At 41.9% G+C, this 20846-nt stretch overlaps 1 protein-coding gene and 1 long non-coding RNA gene across 7 annotated transcripts in view; one reads left to right on the forward strand and one right to left on the reverse strand.

The window, feature by feature from the left end:
- The first annotated feature begins 11806 nt into the window (after positions 1–11806).
- LOC122455654 lies at positions 11807–16440 on the forward strand. Its single transcript, XR_006274018.1, has 2 exons — positions 11807–11932; positions 12012–16440. It is a non-coding gene; the product is annotated as an uncharacterized LOC122455654 (long non-coding RNA).
- Positions 16441–17455: 1015 nt separating this feature from the next.
- Positions 17456–20846, reverse strand: part of LOC119861738 (LIM domain containing preferred translocation partner in lipoma) — a 523166-nt gene continuing 519775 nt past the window's right edge. For all 6 annotated transcript variants that reach the window (XM_043491737.1, XM_038417228.2, XM_043491736.1 and 3 more), the window contains one exon: positions 17456–18801. In XM_043491737.1, the coding sequence (XP_043347672.1) occupies positions 18673–18801 (129 nt within the window). In that variant the 3' untranslated portion in view covers positions 17456–18672. The remainder of the gene's footprint in view (positions 18802–20846) is intronic.

Raw genomic sequence — 20846 nt, forward strand, 5'->3', positions numbered from 1 at the left:
AACTTGGGTGCCTGGAGCAAAGCAATGAAAGCCAGCCTGCGGCACCTGCGTTTCAGCCATGCTAACAGTGCTGCTGTTGCCTTCAGAGTGTCCCGACTGCAACCTGGGAACAATGGCAAGACAAGTAGCCGCCCAACCTACTGCTCTAATAATTCCTCTCCCTTCAAAGAGTTCCAGAAGCGTGTGCAGACAACAGATCCCTGGAACTTTTCCATCTGAGTTCAGAACAAATGCACCTCGCTAGAAAGGAAGCAATAGGACTGAATCACTCTGGAACACAAGACAGTACTTGGAATCGGCTTCTAAGGATGCCAGATTTGAAACCCTTTATTTCCAAGCTAAAACCCTTCAAGCTGTCACGCCCTGCTGGGGCAGCTGAAGAAATCCTCCTTTTCCAGAAGGAGAGAGCTGCCCCCTTCACAAACCCTTCTGGGAAGGCGGGGGCGGTTGGCGTCTCCTTCCATGGCTGAGACACCAGCAGACTGGAAATGCAAAACCAATTCAAGAAGCTCTGCCTCTTTTGCTTAACTAAGAGAAAGTTCAGCGGTGAATTGATCATAGTCTACATGTATGCAGGAGGAGGTGTCTGACGGGATGGCGGGCGACTCTTAACCTAGCAGGAAAAGGTATCAAAAGATCAGTTGCCTGGAAACTAGCCAAACTCAGGCCAGAAGTGGGATGCACAATTTATATACCATTGGAACTTATGTGGTAGATTCCTCATCCCCAGATGTGGTTAAATCAAGATAAGGTGCCTCATTCTAAAAAAACAAGCTTAGCTCAACCAGAAGTTCTGGGCTTGAGGCAGGAATCACTGGGTAAGGTTCTGGCCTGTGCTAATCCAGGTTGTCAGACTAGGTGACCATAATGGGCCCTTCTGGCCTTAAATGTGTTAATAAAATATTGACAGGATGCTTTAGAGGCAGGGCAAGGCCTGTTAGCCCCTGCCTCCTGCCTTGCGCTTGGCTTATGTTCACAGTGCCCTTCTCTCACCATACCCCGCCTGCTCTACGCTCACATCTGAGCATCTCTTAACCTTGGCTTGGATTTCAAAGGAGCCGAAGGAGTTCAAAGGGGGCTGGATGCCCAAATCCTGCTGTATTTTAACTCGAGTTGGGTGGCTCATTCTCCTGGATTCCTCTGGAAATCCCAGCCTTCTCGCTAAACTGCATGCTCGACCTCACCCCCAGTCCCTCTTACACAACTGCACTATCCTCCTTCCCACCATCCTATATCCCCACCCCCAGCACGCTCGCTGCCTGCTTACTGGTCAACTCACTGGCTTTCTGCTGGCCACCCGCTCCTCTGCCAACAGGAGAGCCCTCTGGCTGCTGGGGGAGCTGCCGCGGAGCATGAACTGATGTCCAATCCACCAGGATTTCTGCATGGGTGATATCCATCCCACCAGGATTCTCAACACACCTCCCATGCACACATAGGGACAGCACTATTGGTATGAGCACACACGGCTCTCAGAGCTCCCTCTTTAACAGAAAAAGAAGGATCATTAATTTGGGGGGAGGGCAGACTGGTATGTCCTCCCTCGCTTTCCTACAATCAGCTCTTGCGCAGGGTCAGTATGTCCCTCCCACGGTGGGTCCAGCAGGCAGCGTTGCTAACTCACGATTCTATTATGTCTTGCAATAGTTGGGGTTTGATTTTAAGCCCCAACTTTTGGATTCATGTGATTATAGGAGAATCTTCATGATTTTTTTTTTACAGTAGATTTCATGACGAGAGAGAACACCCTGAATGCCAATTAAGACAACAAAAGTTGCCTGTTTTTTTACATCTCAGGATTTTGAATGCCAAGCTCTCATGAGTTTTGGGGGCCTGCCTCTTGATTTTGGAGTATCTGGGCTTGGCAATATTGAGCAGGGAACAGCCCAAGTGACATACTTCAGTGACAATCCTGAAGGCATCCCATGAAGAGGTTTACATTCCACACTTGGGTCTTCCCTCCACAGAATGGGATGAGCCCTGCCCTTGTGTTCCCCTCCACAGCAGGCTGCTTGGCTCCATTGCATCAGATCACAGTTCAGTCCGGAAAGTACTTGTAGGTAGGGCATTATGTTCTTAGCCTCACCTCCCTATAAACCGTACACTGCCTGCACCTGCCAATTACCTCCGGGCTCAGGAACGGAGTGCTCTCCAAACCAAAGGCTCAGGTTTATGATGTTCATGTAATGGCCTACACAAGCGTTGAATAGTCTTTCTCCCAACATCCTTCAAGCATCCTTGCTCTAGCAGACATTGGTTTTGAGCACCTTTTCCCAACAGCTCAGGAAGGCTAACAGTGAAAGGATGTGGCTCAGAGAGAAAGAGAAATGAGACACAATTGCAGGGGGAGGCTGAGAGAAAGCAAACACCATTTGACTTGGAAAAAAAATTTCACACGCTATCAAACAAAAATGAAATTTATAAGGAGTTTATTGGATTGGTAAAATGTAATAAAAAGCATTTGTGATTCTTCTTCTGCAAAGAAAAAAAGGCATCTGGAAATTTTGCATATTTTTTTCTCCTTACAAAACATTAGAAAAGCATAACTGATAAAATAAGGATAACAACTGAAAGAGCACAGCAAAGAGGAAAATAAATCTCAATATAATTGGATAAAGCATAATACAAATATAGAAAACACATGCTTACAACAGTTTTCATTTTCCTACTGTAAAAAGTCATTTTGGGTGTTGAATGAAAAATATATGCCGGTTGCTCTGAAAATTGCGGTTCAGAAGAGGTAACTAGCTGAGAACAACAAAAAAATCTCTCTCTATATTTATAAATATAGAAACTGTGTATATGCTGGACCTGGTCTCAGAATACATTTGAATAAAACGATTTTTAATCCATGCACACACGTTACCAGATAGTAAACTTCATATATCACCTTACAGGCTAATCTTGCTAGTTGCTGAGTGCGTGTCCCTGAGCGCTCTCAAATTCCTGTGAAAACAGTCAGTGAAACAGACATGAGGCTTGATCAGTTACAAGGGAAGCTGAGAGCACACAGCACGTCTCAGGAAGTGCTCTTAGCAGTTTGCAGGATTGGGTCTGTACAGATTTGAAGAGTTCCAATTCTGATTCCACTGAAGTCAATGGCAAAACTCCCACTGATCTCAATGGTACCAAGATTAGGCCCCTAGTTGATTAGATGCTAAGTAGTGGTTGTGCTCAGCAAATGGTAAATCACTGGTACCCAGTGGCACTGAGGAATAAGGCACCAATCCTGAAAGCTCAACTTGCATTATTTCATTAGGATTTGAAGGCATGGCATTTCTAGCAAGGAGGCGCCTCTTTGGATCAGGCACTATCTCCTCTCCTGCCTCTCTGCTGCCTGGTGTTAGTAAGCTAGCGATCCACATTTAAAGCCAAGAAGCCGTCCTCGCTGCTAACAACCTCCACCTGCCCAGCACAGAACGTCCAGAGGATGTAAAACCACCACCACAAGTCACACTCTTCTTCCAACGCAGACCTTGCACTTTGCATAGAAATTCACTATAAACTACCTTACGCCAAAGAGCTAACTTCACCGAAGGGCCCCGATGCAGAATGCCGCCGTTAGCAGGGCTGGGCCAAAGCATAGCAGCTCTGTAAGGTGAATACATTCTTGGGTGCGCACTCCTCCTTGCAATGTGCAACAGCCATTGAGGTCTCTAAGCTCTGGGAAAATGTCCTGGGACTTAAGAAATGGCATCTGGCCAAGAGACCTTTCTCTGGAATGGCACCCACTGTGATTGGGAGCCCCTGGGGCGCCTGCCTATGATTAAAGCCAGCCAGCCTCTGCTGTTTATTCTGAGCGGAGATGGACCTGAACCAATATTCCAGCTATAGCCTCTACCCAACCCACTTCCTGGAATCCTTGGAAAATTTGGATCTAGACCCAACATGTCAAGCTGGTTCCTATCTGCTACAATGGGCTGAAACAGAACCCCAGCTATGAACACCCTGGGACTGAGGAAAGTTGGATTTTGATCTAAAATGTGTCTCCTGGGCTTATCTCTGGTATGAGTGGCTAGAAGCACATAGAGGAGGCCAGCTCCAGGCACTCTGTATGTGTGCAGGGTGTTAGTGACATTGGAATTGTAGGCATGGTATGTCTGGGTAGCTAGTACATGTGTCCCATCGGCAGCCGAGCCACCGGTGGTCACACGATGTGGGGCACAGGGGTGTTTGTTGTTAGGATGTAGGAGAAATGCTTTGGAGATGGATAAACTAGTGCAGAGAGGATTCAAGTCCACCTCTGACCCGGACTTGTTTGGATAAACAATGGCCTGCTTCTGAAATTTCTCCTCTGGCAAGTTGCCCCATTAAAGTCAGTGGGATTACCCACAATGCAAGGGCTAGGGCAATTTGGGGAGCTGTGAGACAATGAAGAGTTCAGCAATGTTACCCACAGAGCTGTGTCCTGACTTATACACCCTGCCCATCTAAACACAGCAGGACAGATTCTGATCTCACTTACACAGTAAGTCTGGGGGGTTACACCAGGGTAGGACCAGGTGAGGTGAGGTCACAATGAGGCCTCAGTTCCGTACATGCCTTTACCTTCACACATCGATTTCCAGAGGGACAGCAAAAGAGATGGGGGTGCTAGAACATTAGGTGTTAGAACACATCAAACCTCCATTTTGCTGTCTCTTTGGACAAACATTACTCATAAGAACATAAGAACGGCTAGACTGGGTCAGACCACTGGTCCACCTAGCTCAGTATCCTGTCTTCCGACTGCAGCCAATGCCAGGTGCCCCAGAGGGAATGAATAGAACAGGTAATCATCAAGTGATCCATCCCCTGTTGTCCAGTCCCAGCTTCTGGCTAGGGGCACCATCCCTGCCTATCCTGGCTAATAGCCATTGATGGACCTATACTCCATGAACTTATCTAGTTCCTTTTTGAACCCTGTTATAGTCTTGGTCTGCACTCCCTCCCCAGTACAAAGCGGGGGGAACTGCTCCATCAAATGGCACTGAGCGATATTTTCAGGACTGAGTGTGAGAGCACACTGAGCATCTGGTTTGGCTTAGCTGGCACTGGGCATCTTGAATTCTCCCACCACAGCACCTAGCCTTCTCTGGCATCTATGGATTTTACCGTCCAGTGTTATGCAAGGAATAAGAACACATGAAACACAGGCAGTTTACAATCAAATAAATAACACCCCCAAACATATCCCCCGAAAGTGCTTAATATTCTTAGATCTTACTGACCATGCAAACTTTCAAGCATGTTTCCCTTCACGTTGCTGGCTCTCTAACCTCCATAACTTTGGTGTGTAGGCAAATTAGAACCCCTTAAATTAACCACTACCAGAGAGTCAACAATTCTGGAACTTTGAAACGTATTACTATCCAGAAGGGAGATCTACAAGGTGACATACAAGGTATGAGCTGCTGCTTTGGTATGCTTTAATGAAGAGCTGATCTTTGACACTCCCGTCTTGCTTCCATTTGATATCATTTTGATCGTTCTTCTTGTTGCTCTGCTCTTTGATTAGTTCCCTGTTCTGCCCATGAATAAGGTCTAATGAGTTGTGGCTCTTAGAATAGGCACTTTGTACAGAGAGTAAAATATATGGGGAATGTTCCTAAAACCCACCACATATAATAGTAAGCAATATGTTGCTTGTGCTCTTTAGATGCTTAGCTACTATTGCAATAGGCAAATTAGAAATATCATTGATTGGACAGACATAGCTCTGTGATCTGTCTGTTTCACAGGATGCGTCTTTCTATGCTAAACCAGAAGGGGTTTCCTGCTAATCCAGATCTGTCGAGAAGGCACAATCCAGATCTGTCAAAACTCCCCCACAGTGCCACCATTTTACATGGGGACAAACTCAGTATATTAAATAATGAACCAAACCCTCCAACTGCGTGTTTCAGAGTAAACCGATCACAGTTTATACTATCTTGCCATCCTCAGGAATATTAGCACCAGCAAGGCGGTCTGCTCTCGAATCCTAATCATTGCACGATACCCATAATTAGCAGTAGGGAGAAAACCCTATTTCTAGCAAAAAACATTGTGCTACTAAGATCTTACGTAAAAATAGAAATAAAATAAAAAAAATTGACCAGAAAAAGCGCTAGAAAACATACTGTAGGGAATGGATTGTGCACTGAGTGTGAGATGGACTAATCTTCTTCTCCATCTTCTACGTCTATGCTGCACATATGTAAAAAGAACAGGACAAACTCCAGCTGAAGTGAACAATATTCAAATAGGAGTTATTTGACTTTGTCTCTAGTTTATGGAATGTTTCAGTTGATATTTTTCTCATTCTTGGTTTGATCAACCACCACTAAAACAATAATAATAATTAATAATGAAAAATTAAAAAAGCTACAGATAACATCCTTCCTTCTTTCTCTTTGAAATGTGACCTGTTTCCCAAACAAAAATGCACCACCCACCTACAATTCGCATTTGGAAAATTCTCTGTGATTAGGAAACTGGACTGATCTGATGGTACCTTCTATACCTTGAAATCTATGACACTGTAACTTATTGCTTCTCATGGCAGGGACTGTCTATTACTCTGTGTTTATACGATGCCCAGCACATTGGGGGCCCCGTTCTCAGTTGGCCCCTATGCATGATCTAAATACAATTCACAATAATGAAGGAATTTTAAGGTACATGGGGGCCTGATTTTCAGAAGTGCTGTACACATGAAGCTCCTCTGGGTTGAAATTAGGAGGATCTGCAGCAGCACCTGTGAAAATCAGGCCAATTAGAACATTTAGTTTCTCCTACGTGTATTTTTTTGTTTTGTTTTGCACTTCACTCTTCTTGGCCAGTTTCACATGCGGACAGCACATCGTTGAGTTGGGGCGTCCAACACTTCAGGGGAAAGTTTAAGTCTTGGCATTTTTTAATCATGAAACCATTCCTATGCACTTTGTTTACCCCTCTGACCTTTTAAAACATAGAATCAAACTGGGGCGGAGGGGTCCTAAAACAAGCTGATCCTTAGTTTTGGGAAATTACCAGAAAACTGGCATTGCTCAATTTAATTCGCTAGATAATACAAAGTGGATGATTCTGTTATTTGGATTACAGTAGCCCCCGCTGTATTAGGCACTGTACAGACACAGTGAACAGCAGTCTCTGCACTGAAGAATTTACAATCTAAACAGAGAAGATATGGGAGCATAAACCCAGGCACACAGAGTTGCAGTGATTTTCCGGCAGTCACACAATATATGTTGCCCCATCCACTAAAGCAGCGGTTTCAACCTGTGATCCATGGACCCCATGGGGGTCCGCAGACTTTGTCTAAGATTTCCAAAGGGGTCCGCACCTACATTCAACATTTTTTTGGCGGGTGGGGGGGTCTGCAAATGACAAAAGATTGAAAGCCACTGCACTGGAATCTAGCCCACAATATTCCTATTTTCCACCGAATGCATCCGATGAAGTGAGCTGTAGCTCACGAAAGCTTATGCTTAGATAAATTTGTTAGTCTCTAAGGTGCCACAAGTTCTCCTTTTCTTTTTGCGAATACAGACTAACACGGCTGCTACTCTGAAACCTGTATGATCTCTGACACATCGGCAAACTCGTCCAAAGAAATCGGCAAGTACGAACTCAATCCTCGCTATGCCCGATTCTCAAAATAGTTTTTTTAAAAAAATCTTGAAAATAGTAGCTGGTCAGATTTAATCTGTGTCTCCCCAAAGAGAGAGAGTGGGGAAGATGGCCATTAAAACATCCCACTGTGCAAAGCAGTGCAGGCATCCTGCATAATGGCAACACAATGCAGCAATAATACAGCCCGAGAATAGCTTCCCAGCCTTCTTTCCCCTTGACAGTTAGAAGCATAAAGAGATAAAAAATGTAGGCTGCAGAGATAAATAGTTAAGTCTCCACCCTCACCGCAAATTGCTCTGGTATATTTTAAGAGATAAATGGCTCCATGAGAAATTTAAATAGCTTTCTCTTTTCTTTTTTGGCAGCTGCAGGAATTGGGTCAGGTGTAGAAATTATTAATTTCCAAGCCAGAAAAACCCAAGTGTTTGAAAGTAAGACCCCTCCCCTCCTCCTTTTAGGTATCGATTTTCTTAGAAGTAGTGTTAAAAAAATTCTGTGTGCAAAGTCAGACAAAAAAAATTAAAGAAAGAATAGTGCTTGCTGGAGAAAAGGGAGGGCTTGCATATCGTTGGTTCTACATGCATTAAAATATCCTTGTTTGGTTGCTTTTTTTTTTGCATAGATTCTTATGCTTGTACAGTATTTTTTATCCCTACTGCGCAAACATAGCTAGGGTATGACATAACAGAAAAAACAGGGTTCATTCTTCTTTAGTTCCACCCTCATTCCCAAACTCTAGTTCAGTTCCTGAAGAGCTGGGTGTTTTTTGCCAAAATGATCAGCAGCAAATTTTGCAATTATGTTAGCATCCACTTGGTCATCATTAGGTTTCTGGGTTAACATCCTATTGAGATGAATGGGGGCGTGGGAGTTCAAAACTCTCAGAGATACCGATCCTGATCTCACACCACTTTTACATTGCTACAACTCCACATAGTTACTCCTGATTTTCCCTGGCATAAGCCAGAACGGAATCAGGACTTCTATTTCAACTTGCCCGCATGACTCAGGAAGACAGCCTCCTATTGAGACCATATTTGGAAGGATCTCTTTGCAACCATATGGGCTAGACATTTAATTTAAAAACAAAATGAAAGTTCAGATCCGACAGATGCTGCTGCCATCAGAGAAATGATGGTATGTAAACTCCCTCACTGGAAAGTACACTAGCTAAGACCTGAAAAAGATTCAAATTTCCATTCCTACAAACATTCCAAGAGTTTGAAATATATAGCGGGTATACTGTCCACAGCCCCTATGCATGGTAGGTAAAGTTTTCCTCTGTTACGTGTGTGCTCCGTTCCAAGCTTCAAATCCTGCAGACATAGGAGGAAGATAACTCCTTTATCTATAGTCACTGCATCTCCATGGGCATCACAACTCTTGCTGTTCCTTCTTTCTGATCAATCCAAGTTTAAACAGAGGCAAACATATGAATCTGAATAGAGCTGCAATGCCTAGAAAGTTATAACATCTGTCGATAAGATCAGAACTCAGACTGCAATTAAAGCCCTGCTGCTTATTAAATAGAGAACTCTTGGTGGAAATATCCTGGTGTGATTAATGCAAGTGAAATAGAATATTTCTGCAATCACTTTCCTGGATTCTGTAGTGGGGTCCGATCCTGTCACTATTACACAAATATCATTACCGAAGTCAGTGGAACTACTCATGTGAATAAAGGCTTCAGGATCAGATCCTGGAAGATTAAATTGCTGATAAAGAAAAATTATTTCAAAAGAATAAAAATAAATAGAGTGAATTTTTTGAACCATTATGCTCTGGGTCAGATTCTCACCTCAGGCTAGAAAAATCTGCATCAGCACTAGGCATGGGAAAATCATCAAACCCTGTTCTTATTTCTACGATTCTATTGCTACTACTCAATTAACTATCAACTTCATCTAACACAAGCTTGGATATCAATAAAGTGCAATCTGGGTGAAGTCTCATGTTTTCATAAGCCACAGCCCTTATGGAGAAGTGTGGAAGAATTTAATTAAAAAAATTACAATGTTTCTATTGATTTTTTTGGAAGCCACCTAAGGAAGTGATTAAAGGATTCTATCCTTGCTATCAATTTCTATAGAATGGTTCAAACAAATCAGTTGATAGAGTTTCATAGAGAATAACGTCCTCTGGGTCAGATCCCCCCATGGTGTAAACTACCATATTTACATGTGATTGCATATTGCATATGCAATATGCATATATGCAAACTACCATATTTACACCAATGAGGGACTCTGCCCCATAAGCTTTTAGAGTAATTCCTTCAGAACAATAGCAAATTTATGCAGAACCCTTTTAGTTCCAATCTACTCAAACAAGGGCCAACATGATAACCCTGATACTGCACGTAGCATGTGTCCAAAGACCTGCTGTGCTCCTGGGATATGCACGGTGTGCACTCGAGGGGAAGGCAGACTGGAATAACGAACACCACAGTGGAATGGCTAAGTGTTTGCAGGCTCTACCTGACCCTCACCTAAAGCGGCCTGCAGTTTTCCTATAGAGACGGGAAACAGGGCTTCCCTGGAAACATCTCTGCTGACAGCTTTCATCTTGCCCCTTGCAATCCAGCAGAAGAGTGATGTTTGAGTGAAGCAAAATCTCCTCTGGTATATTTAAGGGTGAACTGAAGGAAGCTTTGTCCCAACATCCTGGAACAGAATGTGCTTGCCCTGTCCCTGCTGACGGCAGCACTAACACATAAAAGCCACAGGCTTGAGTTTCCTCTCATGCCAGTTTCACAGCAGTGCCTCCACGCTGGAGTTACTCCTGATTCATTGCATACCCTGATGAGCAGGGCAGGCTCTTTGGACACGGACTATGATGCAAGTGAGGTCCAATTCAGGCCCTACATGCCACATTGTCATGATGGGGACAATAAAGGAGTTGGAATTCAGTGGGAATTCAGTGCTCCTAACTCCCCTAGGATCTTGTGAAAATCCCACCCGCTGGACTCAGTCGCAGAGGAAATCAGGAGCCACTCCATCATAGGCACTATGGTTAGAACTGGCATGGGATAAGAGCCAGGGCCCTTTATTTCCAAATGGTTCTGTTAAATGGGAATGAAAAAAGCTTTAGAACAAGCCTAGCCAAGCCACGAGCCCCCCAGTGCTTGCTTAAAAAAGAAACAATATAGTCCATGTATACCGAGAGTCATTTTATGCAGATTTTTTTTTTTTACTTTTGAATATTTAAAACATGGTGAATATTAACTTCAGAAGTTCTTAATATGTTCCAAAGCCCCACGGGCCTTTGAAATGCTCACATCAATATGCAACATCTAATCTCGTCAAAAAAAAGCAAGCTCTTCAACATTGCCACACAGAGGTTACAGAAAGAATCCTCAGGAAAATAACTGCCAGCCTTTTATGCAATATACAGACTAAATATACAGCCTAGTTGGGAAAGTTTCACTTTTTGCAAGGGAGAGGAAAGCTAGTGTAAGTGCATTGCTGTGGGAAAACAGCATATCTTGTGGCTCTGCACACTATACCAGTCACACGCACTCTCAGGATGCCCTCTCACAGCCAAGCAGACGGTGCACCACCTAAAGATGTGTTCATGTCCAAAGCACAGTGGTTAAACGGCTCTGCTTCTTTATAAAGTTTAGTGTTTCCTATTGCTTGCATCTGACCTTCAGCAGAAAGAAGAGCTCAGTTAAACTGTGTAAATACGGCCCAAGTGGGAGCGGGGGAAGGCAGCCAAAACTGCTGCATCAGCTTTGCAGTGCTGCAGCCTTTTAGTAGCAATGAGATGGACTGGATAATAGGTCAAATGTACTATCGGCTGCAGGCAGGATCCTAACACACAATGACACCCAGATTCACAGGGAAAATACTGCAGCCTGGAACCACCGAATTACTGCACATGAAGTGCCATTTTTGTTCCTCTTGAGGAAACCCTAAGTCTGTAATTTGACATTTAAAAACCCAAACCAACAGGATTTCAGCTGACAAATGATTCTTACTGCTAAATGACAGGTTTCAGAGTAGCAGCCGTGTTAGTGTGTATTCGCAAAAAGAAAAGGAGTATTTGTGGCACCTTAGAGACTAACAAACTTATTTGAGCATAAGCTTTTGTGAGCTACAGCTCACTGAATGCATCCGATGAAGTGAGCTGTAGCTCATGAAAGCTTATGCTCAAATAAGTTTGTTAGTCTCTAAGGTGCCACAAGTCCTCCTTTTCTTTTTGCTGCTAAATGGAACTAGGTTACACCGAGTATTTCCCTTTATAATCTGCCTTAACGCTTGTGTCAAACTACAACTACAGCAAAGATATGGGAAGACTATAATTTCATTTTTGCAGTGAAAGTTAGAATGAATGTGTAGCAAAGAACATGCATCCGATGAAGTGAGCTGTAGCTCACGAAAGCTTATGCTCGAATAAATTTGTTAGTCTCTAAGGTAGCAAAGAACAGCAACACTTTCCCCACAACCCAAAATTTGGTTGATTAAAAAAATGCCTGCTAACTTTAGGAAAACAATCTCATTGGTTGGTATGTATTTAAAGAGATGTCATTATGCATAAAATGACAGAGTGGCATCTCCCTAAAAGAACACAAAACAGATGAAAATGCTACATACAAGACAAATGTGCATTTTGGCTGCCCCTTTCATGCCAAAATAAAATTGGAGGAGAAAAAATAAAAGAAGAGAACCCCTCAATAACCTCATTTTCTGAAAAAAGTATTAAAAAAATCTAGCCTTTCAAACAAATCACTGATTGGATTCACCAACATAAGGCCTGGAATTATTGCTCTAAATTACATGGTTAGAGCTGACTGAAAATTTAAGGCACAATTTGACAACAATTATAATCATTTCCTTTTATTCTCATGTGGCAGGCATATGCATGGCACTTCTGCCACTGATGCTATGGATGCAGATAGCTACTTTGATTAAAGAGCTCAAAAAGTTTTACATTTTTTAACTAACTCTCACAATACCCCTGTGAGGTAGGTAATATAGCGTCCCCATTACAGAGATGTATAAACTGGGGCAGAGAGAGAAAAGGGCTATGAGACTTGTCTAAGGTGACAAAGGGAGAAAGAGGTAGAGCTGCAAACAGAATCCAGGAGTTCTGATTCCCAGCACTGGACTCTAAAGACTGCAAAAATGTAAAGAGGATATCACCATTTTGGGTTTGGTCTTTTCTTTTTTTTTAGATTTAGGAATAACCAGGAAGACACACAAACAACAAAAAGAAAGTTTCAGATTAGCCCCGTTAGCATAGCTGAAAAATCAATGGGTGGTTGGTTATACATGGTTTAATGCCAAAAAGATTGAGAATGCAGCAGCACAGAAATGAAGACAGGACAAGTATAATGAAAACTGCACTGGTTACCTACTGTTGCCTATACCTTTAATTAGTCATAGTCTCAGGACAATCTAAAATGTGTATATTATTTTTATATATGTAGTTCCTAACTGTTCTACTGAGTTTTCAATAGTTAGTGTCTCTAAAAACAAAGCTGAGAACTTCTGTGTTCACCATGAACCCTAGATTACTATGGACTCACCAGTGGAGTTGGATTGATTTACAGATGGCTTAAGGAGAGGTGCAGTATTGCCAGTCACATTTCATTTACAATGCACAAGGGCTCTAGCATCAAGACAGCCAAACAACTGTGTCAACTGGAAACTTGAAATGCCGAGTAGGAACAGCAATCCTTCTGGAAATATATATATGGAAAACAGCCTTTCCCAAGCCCAAAGGAATGATGCTAGGGTGTGAGGTTCAACCAGAGTTTATCTTGGTGAGCATAATCTACTCACAATCTTCAATACTTGAAACAAAGGACAACTGACATTGTCATCATCTTGGCACCAGCCTGGGCATGGTTTGAAGGGAGAAGACAAAACCTGAGTCCAACAGAAGTAACACTGTTATTCCCAGAAAAGTCACATTATTCGGATTTTTAGTAACTAGGAAAATGGTGTCTGCACAGGAAGTAGAGCAAATCAGAAAACAAGAAAGATTTTGTGAAAAGTTTCAAAATGTGCTTGTTTCATAACGTCCAGAACAGATCCATTTTCCACGAACATTTTTGTGACATTTTTACAGGTTTTTTTTTTACCATTCAGTTTTTGAAATCATTACCGAAAACTTTTGTTTATTAAAAATGGTTTTGAGTAAGAAAACTTCATTTTTGGTAAATGAAAAACTGAGAACCATTTCAAAAACTATGAGGATAAAAATGTCAACAACATATTGATTAAACTATTAACAACAACTATTGTGAAAGATATTGTGAGAACAGAAAATAGACAATTTTCCCCAAAAAGTATTGAAGAAAAAAGGTCAATTTCTCAACAAAATAGAAGTTTAGTGTAAAACATTTTGACCAGCTTTAACAGAAGTAATGTTCTCAGAGTCCTTATATCAATTCACGCTTTACTAACTTCTATGTGGCCTTAGGTAGTCCTCTCCATCTCTTTGCAGTAGATCCTCAAAATCAACATGCAACTAGTGTTTCCCATGTAGAATTTCACCACCCAAATCCACAGCACACATCCTTATGCGTCAACCCTGATTTATAGTGTTGATATCTATATAAAGCGTGATCAGCACTACTTGATGAACTAATATCAAATCAGCCCACAGAATCAAACACAGGAACCAGACATTAATAAAAGGCAAGTAGAAAACCAAAAAAACCCCCTCTGAGCTGTTCAGTTTCTAGACAAAAAAAGGGGAATCACGGAATTTTATGTTCTAAACTGGAGTAAAGCAAAGTGACAAGATTTCCCTCTCTTTTCCTCCCTCCCCCATGGATCTTGATGATGGGATTTTCTGGGTTGGAGGCTTAGGGCACAAAATGTGTGTTACTAGACTGGATTTAATTGGTGATTGTGTGCACCGGTCTCCACACACAATATCTATATCGAGAACTCTTTTATGCTTGTAGGATGTGTAATTCACCCCCGGATAATGAGCTAACCCAAGGCCTATGTCACACTTAATTCCTGCTTCTGATGTATGTGTGTAGAGCTCACCCTGGCACACGTTTCGCTTCCCCCATGTCTCTAGGACTAAGTCATTCCCCAAGTGTTTTGCAGCTGTGATAAAAATTTACCAATGATTTAAAAAAAATCATAATGAAAGGTGCATTATCTAAAGCTGTGATGTTGTCTTCTGCTTTAAAAGGCAACATTCAGGCAACAATTAAAATAAAATAATAAATGTCAATAAAGCAAATTACATTAACAAAATACGATCATTAACTTTGATGATGTCACTAGGGATTTGGCTGTAACCAAGGCAACCAAATCTGATGTAGTAAATTCAAGCATCTGTTTATGTCCCATTGAGGAATGGATTTAAGCATGTGCTGAATATTAAGTACATGTTTAAATACTTTCCAGAACCAAGGCTTAAACAAGGGCTTGTTCCTGAACCCCAAACTCCCAATGAGGTGACCTGAAACACAGGATCAAGCCCTAATTTCACACAAATGCTAGAAAAGCCAAAGAACTACCAGCAAAAAATTGGCAGATTGAAATAGAAAGGTCTAGGTGATGTTCACATTCCTAGTCAAAGGAAAATTGCTGAATTTCAATGCGTCAGCAAACAACGTGAGTATTTATCGTGACTTTAGAAGTGTACCTTAAAGGAACAAGGTCTCTTTGGTAAAAAAAAAATGCTTCTTCTTTGGAATAGATAAATGAGGATATGTATTAAATACATGATAAAGATTGTGGCTAAGCAATATTTTGTTGGTGCTTTAGGGCAATGCCATGATTAAAGATCCACCAGCACTTCCACTTTAAACCCTCGAGTATTGGGGCTGAAAATTTGACAGGCAGATGGGTCATGACAGAGACTCTGTGTGTGTGTGTGCACGCGCGCGCAAGTGTGTATCTTCCAAAATATATTTATAGGAGTTTAGGCATCACATACGAACGCATTTTTTAGAAAATACTCCAGGCACTTATTCACTCACTCAAATGGGCAACTGGCTTTGGTTATTTTAGCGGGAAAAAACAAATTAAAATAATAGTATTATTCCGATATTTCAAGCCTGAAAATTAGCTACTGTACATACAATGAGAACAACATTCTCCCTTCTCCTTCCATCCAAGAAGGTCAAAATGCTTGAGAAACTTTGATCTAAGAGCCCCCCCCAACCAAATCCAAAGAACACCCTAAAAATGAAAGTTCAGATCTAGACCTCTTGGCTAGCTCTTGGTGCTGGAATGGGCTGCTCCAAAACCACAAACCCAACTAAACTTTTTCTGAAAAGGAGGATCTGGATTTGAACTTATGCAGTGTTGGCCAAGCTAAAATTACTTAATTTAGTCACTTCACTTCCCTGGGAAATTAGTAAAAATTATCAAGCTCTGTTGTGAAGTGGGGTAGACAGAGAGGTTAAGTGACTTGCTCAAAATTGCACAGTGAGTCTGTGGCAGGGGCACTGAAAGAACCCAGGAATCCAGACTTCTGGTCTCCCTCCTCTAATTGCTAGACCACATTCCCTTTTCCTAATTACAGTAGCTAATTCTCACCACTTTCTAATATGGCACTCAGTGTGATAGAGAGACTGACTTAAACCTACAAGGACACACAAGTTCAGAGCTATAGTTGCTACATCAGTGCCATGGTCTGTTGTATACATCACATCCCCAGTGTGCTTTGGAGAGAAGATGCTCAGAAACCCAGTTCTAAGGCATGATGGAATGTGTGATAAAGCGATATTAGCCACCCGCACTCTGAACTTCCATGCTTTGGCAGATTCAGTTCAGACAAGTTATATAATGCTAGCAAGCTCAAAATTACCTTAGGTGCCAGGGCTAATGACCAGTAGAACAAATGGAACCTATTAGAAGTCATGTCCTTATTTAAAAAAAGTTACCCAGCATTTAACTTTTTGCATGAAATAAATTATAACATATCTAACTAATCTACTGTGGGAAAATGCTGAAATTATTGAAGGCTGGGGCCAAACTCCAATATGATGGGGAGATGCTGCTAAATAATCACTGCCCTAATAACAAAGTCCTGCTGGATTTAATGGAGAATGATATACTTTCTATGGGACTGATCAGTCATCCTACTGATTTCTAGAAAAATGACCTCATTTTGATGTGGTGCAATCCAGGTTAATTTCACTGAAGTCAATGGAGTTAGCCCAGTAAAAAGTTGGTGAGAGTGTCAGGGGACAGATCCTAAATTCTCTATAGGATGGTTTAAAAAACAAACTAGAGAAATGTTATTATTCACTGTTACATTCAGTAGGACTTTGCCATAAAGGTCAACCGAAATGCTGAGCTGGGAGGGGACATACCATTTTCAGGAGTTACAGTAAGAGTCAGTTTTCCATCTTCTTTAATTCTTCGCTCGGATCTAACCCATCTCATTTTAACTTCACTCATTTTTCTTTTCAGTTTTGGGTGATGTAATTTTATTGAGCTCGTGTTAGAGACTGAAGGGGAAAGCGCTACATTTTACCCTTTATTATTGTGAGAGACCAAAATTCACAAAGGTTACTCTTCAAAACTGCAAGTTTGTTATTAATAGGGTCAATCAGCCCTGAAATGTTTCAGTTCTGACTCTTAATTTGTTAAGTGCAGCTAAAGTTATTTTCTTTGATTACATCTGCAAATAAGATATTAATGCAATGATATGAAAATTGCTCCTTTCCCATGTAATTTGTACCTTAGTTATTATGGGTTTCATGAATAGACTATTATAGCTGTACAAAATGAGTTGTGGATTTATAACATTTTTTAATTAACCACCCCCCCCCCCCCAAGCCATTTTGCGAGTGCATAGGTTTTTATTAACCTTGGCGCAAATTTTTAACTCTCTGAAGAGTGCATCAATACATCCCTTTTTTCCTGGAACTGTGACATCTCCCAATCATTCCTTTGCAATGACATTTCTCCACACAGAAAAAACCGTGTGATGAAACTGTAGGAGAAAAGATGTCTGTTTCCGCCCCCCCCCTTTTGGGGGGGGGGGGTAAATTACAGCTATTTACAACTTGAGATGAAAAATGAATCATTCCTGTTCCTGAAATGTCAGGAATTTGGAAAGCCCTAAATGCTGAAATATTAAACAATTCTCATAACTTGTACTGTAACTCCAGCTCTGGTATGTTACCATCATCCCAGAATGCCTGAGCCTGTCTCAAGATAGAATTCAATCCAATGGGAGACTTTCCTTTGATATCAGTGGAAGTAAGATTCCATTGCTAAAGTACTTGTTGGGAAACAAGCAGTACTCACTGTTTGCTACGTAACTGCATTGGCCCCGGGTAGCCCAAGATCCTTTTGAGCATGCTTGTGGTGGCTAGCATTAATCATTTTCTTTGAAGCCATTTTGAATTTCTTTTTAACCCTTTCCAGCCCCAACAATAATTAACATAACTTCTCAGTGACTTTATATCTCTAGTGTATCAAAAGGATATATGTATGTATGTGCGTGTGCGTATGTATGTGCAGGCTCACAACTTTCAGTGATGGCTCATACATAAATGCCTAAGCATCTGAGAGTCGGAAGCATCCTTACTGAATAAATTTATGCAACAGCAAAAATATAATATTATAAAGAAGAAAAAGTTATGAAACTGGAAGGGAATGGAGACAAGCGAGGGCATAAGAAAAAGATATGGCCCTATGATTTAAGACAAATCTGTGTCCCTATGTTTTAAAACGGTACCTATATAAAGGCCCAATGTCTCATGGCCAATGTTTGTATAGTTTGTCTTGTGATAACAATTACTCTGATTCTGGTCTTACACTTGCATGCTGGTTTTTCACTGGTGTAAGTCTAGTATTATGGAATCATGTCCGATATTTAGCTTCCCATTGACGTCAATGGGAATAGGATCAGACCCTCACACTAGAGTAAGATAATTGAGCCTCATCATCTCAATTTTAATGTGCTTCTTAGGAGATGTGACTCAAATAGAGAAAAACTTAGAAACTGTCCGCTTGTTCCAAGGCTTTCCAGCTTTACTTTTTCAATAAAAAACTTAAGTCCTAGGTGGGAAAGGAGTCATGCTAAATGGAAAGGTTGTGCAATTCCCCCAACAGGCAAATATTGGAGTGTGGTGGTAGATGCTCAAAGGTCAGTGCTGGCCTTAGCAGTCAGTGCCTGGATCCGAGCCGAGTTGCAGGTCTTGCAAAGGATGTGTCCATCCAGAGGGTAACAGCCCTGATTGTCCCCTTCAGACAGGAGGCCACCACAATCCTAGACAATAAACAGAATAAAGACCAAAAGAAGAAATAAGATGAGAGTGAAATTAGGCAAAGAACCTATTAGTGAAATAGGTGTCAGAGTAGCAGCCGTGTTAGTCTGTATTCTCAAAAAGAAAAGGAGTACTTGTGGCACCTTAGAGACTAACAAATTTATTAGAGCATAAGCTTTCGTGAGCTACAGCTCACTTCATCGGATGCATTTGGTGGAAAAAACAGAGTAGAGATTTATATACACACACACAGAGAACATGAAACAATGGGTTTATCATACACACTGTAAGGAGAGTGATCACTTAAGATAAGCCATCACCAACAGCAGGGGGGGGAAGGAGGAAAACCTTTCATGGTGACAAGCAGGTAGGCTAATTCCAGCAGTTAACAAGAATATCAGAGGAACAGTGGGGGGTGGGGTGGGAGGGAGAAATACCATGGGGAAATAGTTTTACTTTGTGTAATGACTCATCCATTCCCAGTCTCTATTCAAGCCTAAGTTAATTGTATCCAGTTTGCAAATTAATTCCAATTCAGCAGTCTCTCGTTGGAGTCTGTTTTTGAAGCTTTTTTGTTGAAGTATAGCCACTCTTAGGTCTGTGATCGAGTGACCAGAGAGATTGAAGTGTTCTCCAACTGGTTTTTGAATGTTATAATTCTTGACGTCTGATTTGTGTCCATTCATTCTTTTACGTAGAGACTGTCCAGTTTGGCCAATGTACATGGCAGAGGGGCATTGCTGGCACATGATGGCATATATCACATTGGTAGATGCGCAGGTGAAGGAGCCTCTGATAGTGTGGCTGATGTGATTAGGCCCTATGATGGTATCCCCTGAATAGATATGTGGACAGAGTTGGCAACGGGCTTTGTTGCAAGGATAGGTTCCTGGGTTAGTGGTTCTGTTGTGTGGTGTGTGGTTGCTGGTGAGTATTTGCTTCAGATTGGGGGGCTGTCTGTAAGCAAGGACTGGTCTGTCTCCCAAGATCTGAGAGAGCGATGGCTCGTCCTTCAGGATAGGTTGTAGATCCTTGATGATGCGTTGGAGGGGTTTTAGTTGGGGGCTGAAGGTGATGGCTAGTGGCGTTCTGTTGTTTTCTTTGTTGGGCCTGTCCTGTAGTAGGTGACTTCTGGGTACTCTTCTGGCTCTGTCAATCTGAACGCCACTAGCCATCACCTTCAGCCCCCAACTAAAACCCCTCCAACGCATCATCAAGGATCTACAACCTATCCTGAAGGACGAGCCATCGCTCTCTCAGATCTTGGGAGACAGACCAGTCCTTGCTTACAGACAGCCCCCCAATCTGAAGCAAATACTCACCAGCAACCACACACCACACAACAGAACCACTAACCCAGGAACCTATCCTTGCAACAAAGCCCGTTGCCAACTCTGTCCACATATCTATTCAGGGGATACCATCATAGGGCCTAATCACATCAGCCACACTATCAGAGGCTCCTTCACCTGCGCATCTACCAATGTGATATATGCCATCATGTGCCAGCAATGCCCCTCTGCCATGTACATTGGCCAAACTGGACAGTCTCTACGTAAAAGAATGAATGGACACAAATCAGACGTCAAGAATTATAACATTCAAAAACCAGTTGGAGAACACTTCAATCTCTCTGGTCACTCGATCACAGACCTAAGAGTGGCTATACTTCAACAAAAAAGCTTCAAAAACAGACTCCAACGAGAGACTGCTGAATTGGAATTAATTTGCAAACTGGATACAATTAACTTAGGCTTGAATAGAGACTGGGAATGGATGAGTCATTACACAAAGTAAAACTATTTCCCCATGGTATTTCTCCCTCCCACCCCACCCCCCACTGTTCCTCTGATATTCTTGTTAACTGCTGGAATTAGCCTACCTGCTTGTCACCATGAAAGGTTTTCCTCCTTCCCCCCCCTGCTGTTGGTGATGGCTTATCTTAAGTGATCACTCTCCTTACAGTGTGTATGATAAACCCATTGTTTCATGTTCTCTGTGTGTGTGTATATAAATCTCTACTCTGTTTTTTCCACCAAATGCATCC

The sequence above is a fragment of the Dermochelys coriacea genome, chromosome 9, assembly GCF_009764565.3.
Source record: "Dermochelys coriacea isolate rDerCor1 chromosome 9, rDerCor1.pri.v4, whole genome shotgun sequence".
Classification (NCBI taxonomy): domain Eukaryota; kingdom Metazoa; phylum Chordata; order Testudines; family Dermochelyidae; genus Dermochelys; species Dermochelys coriacea.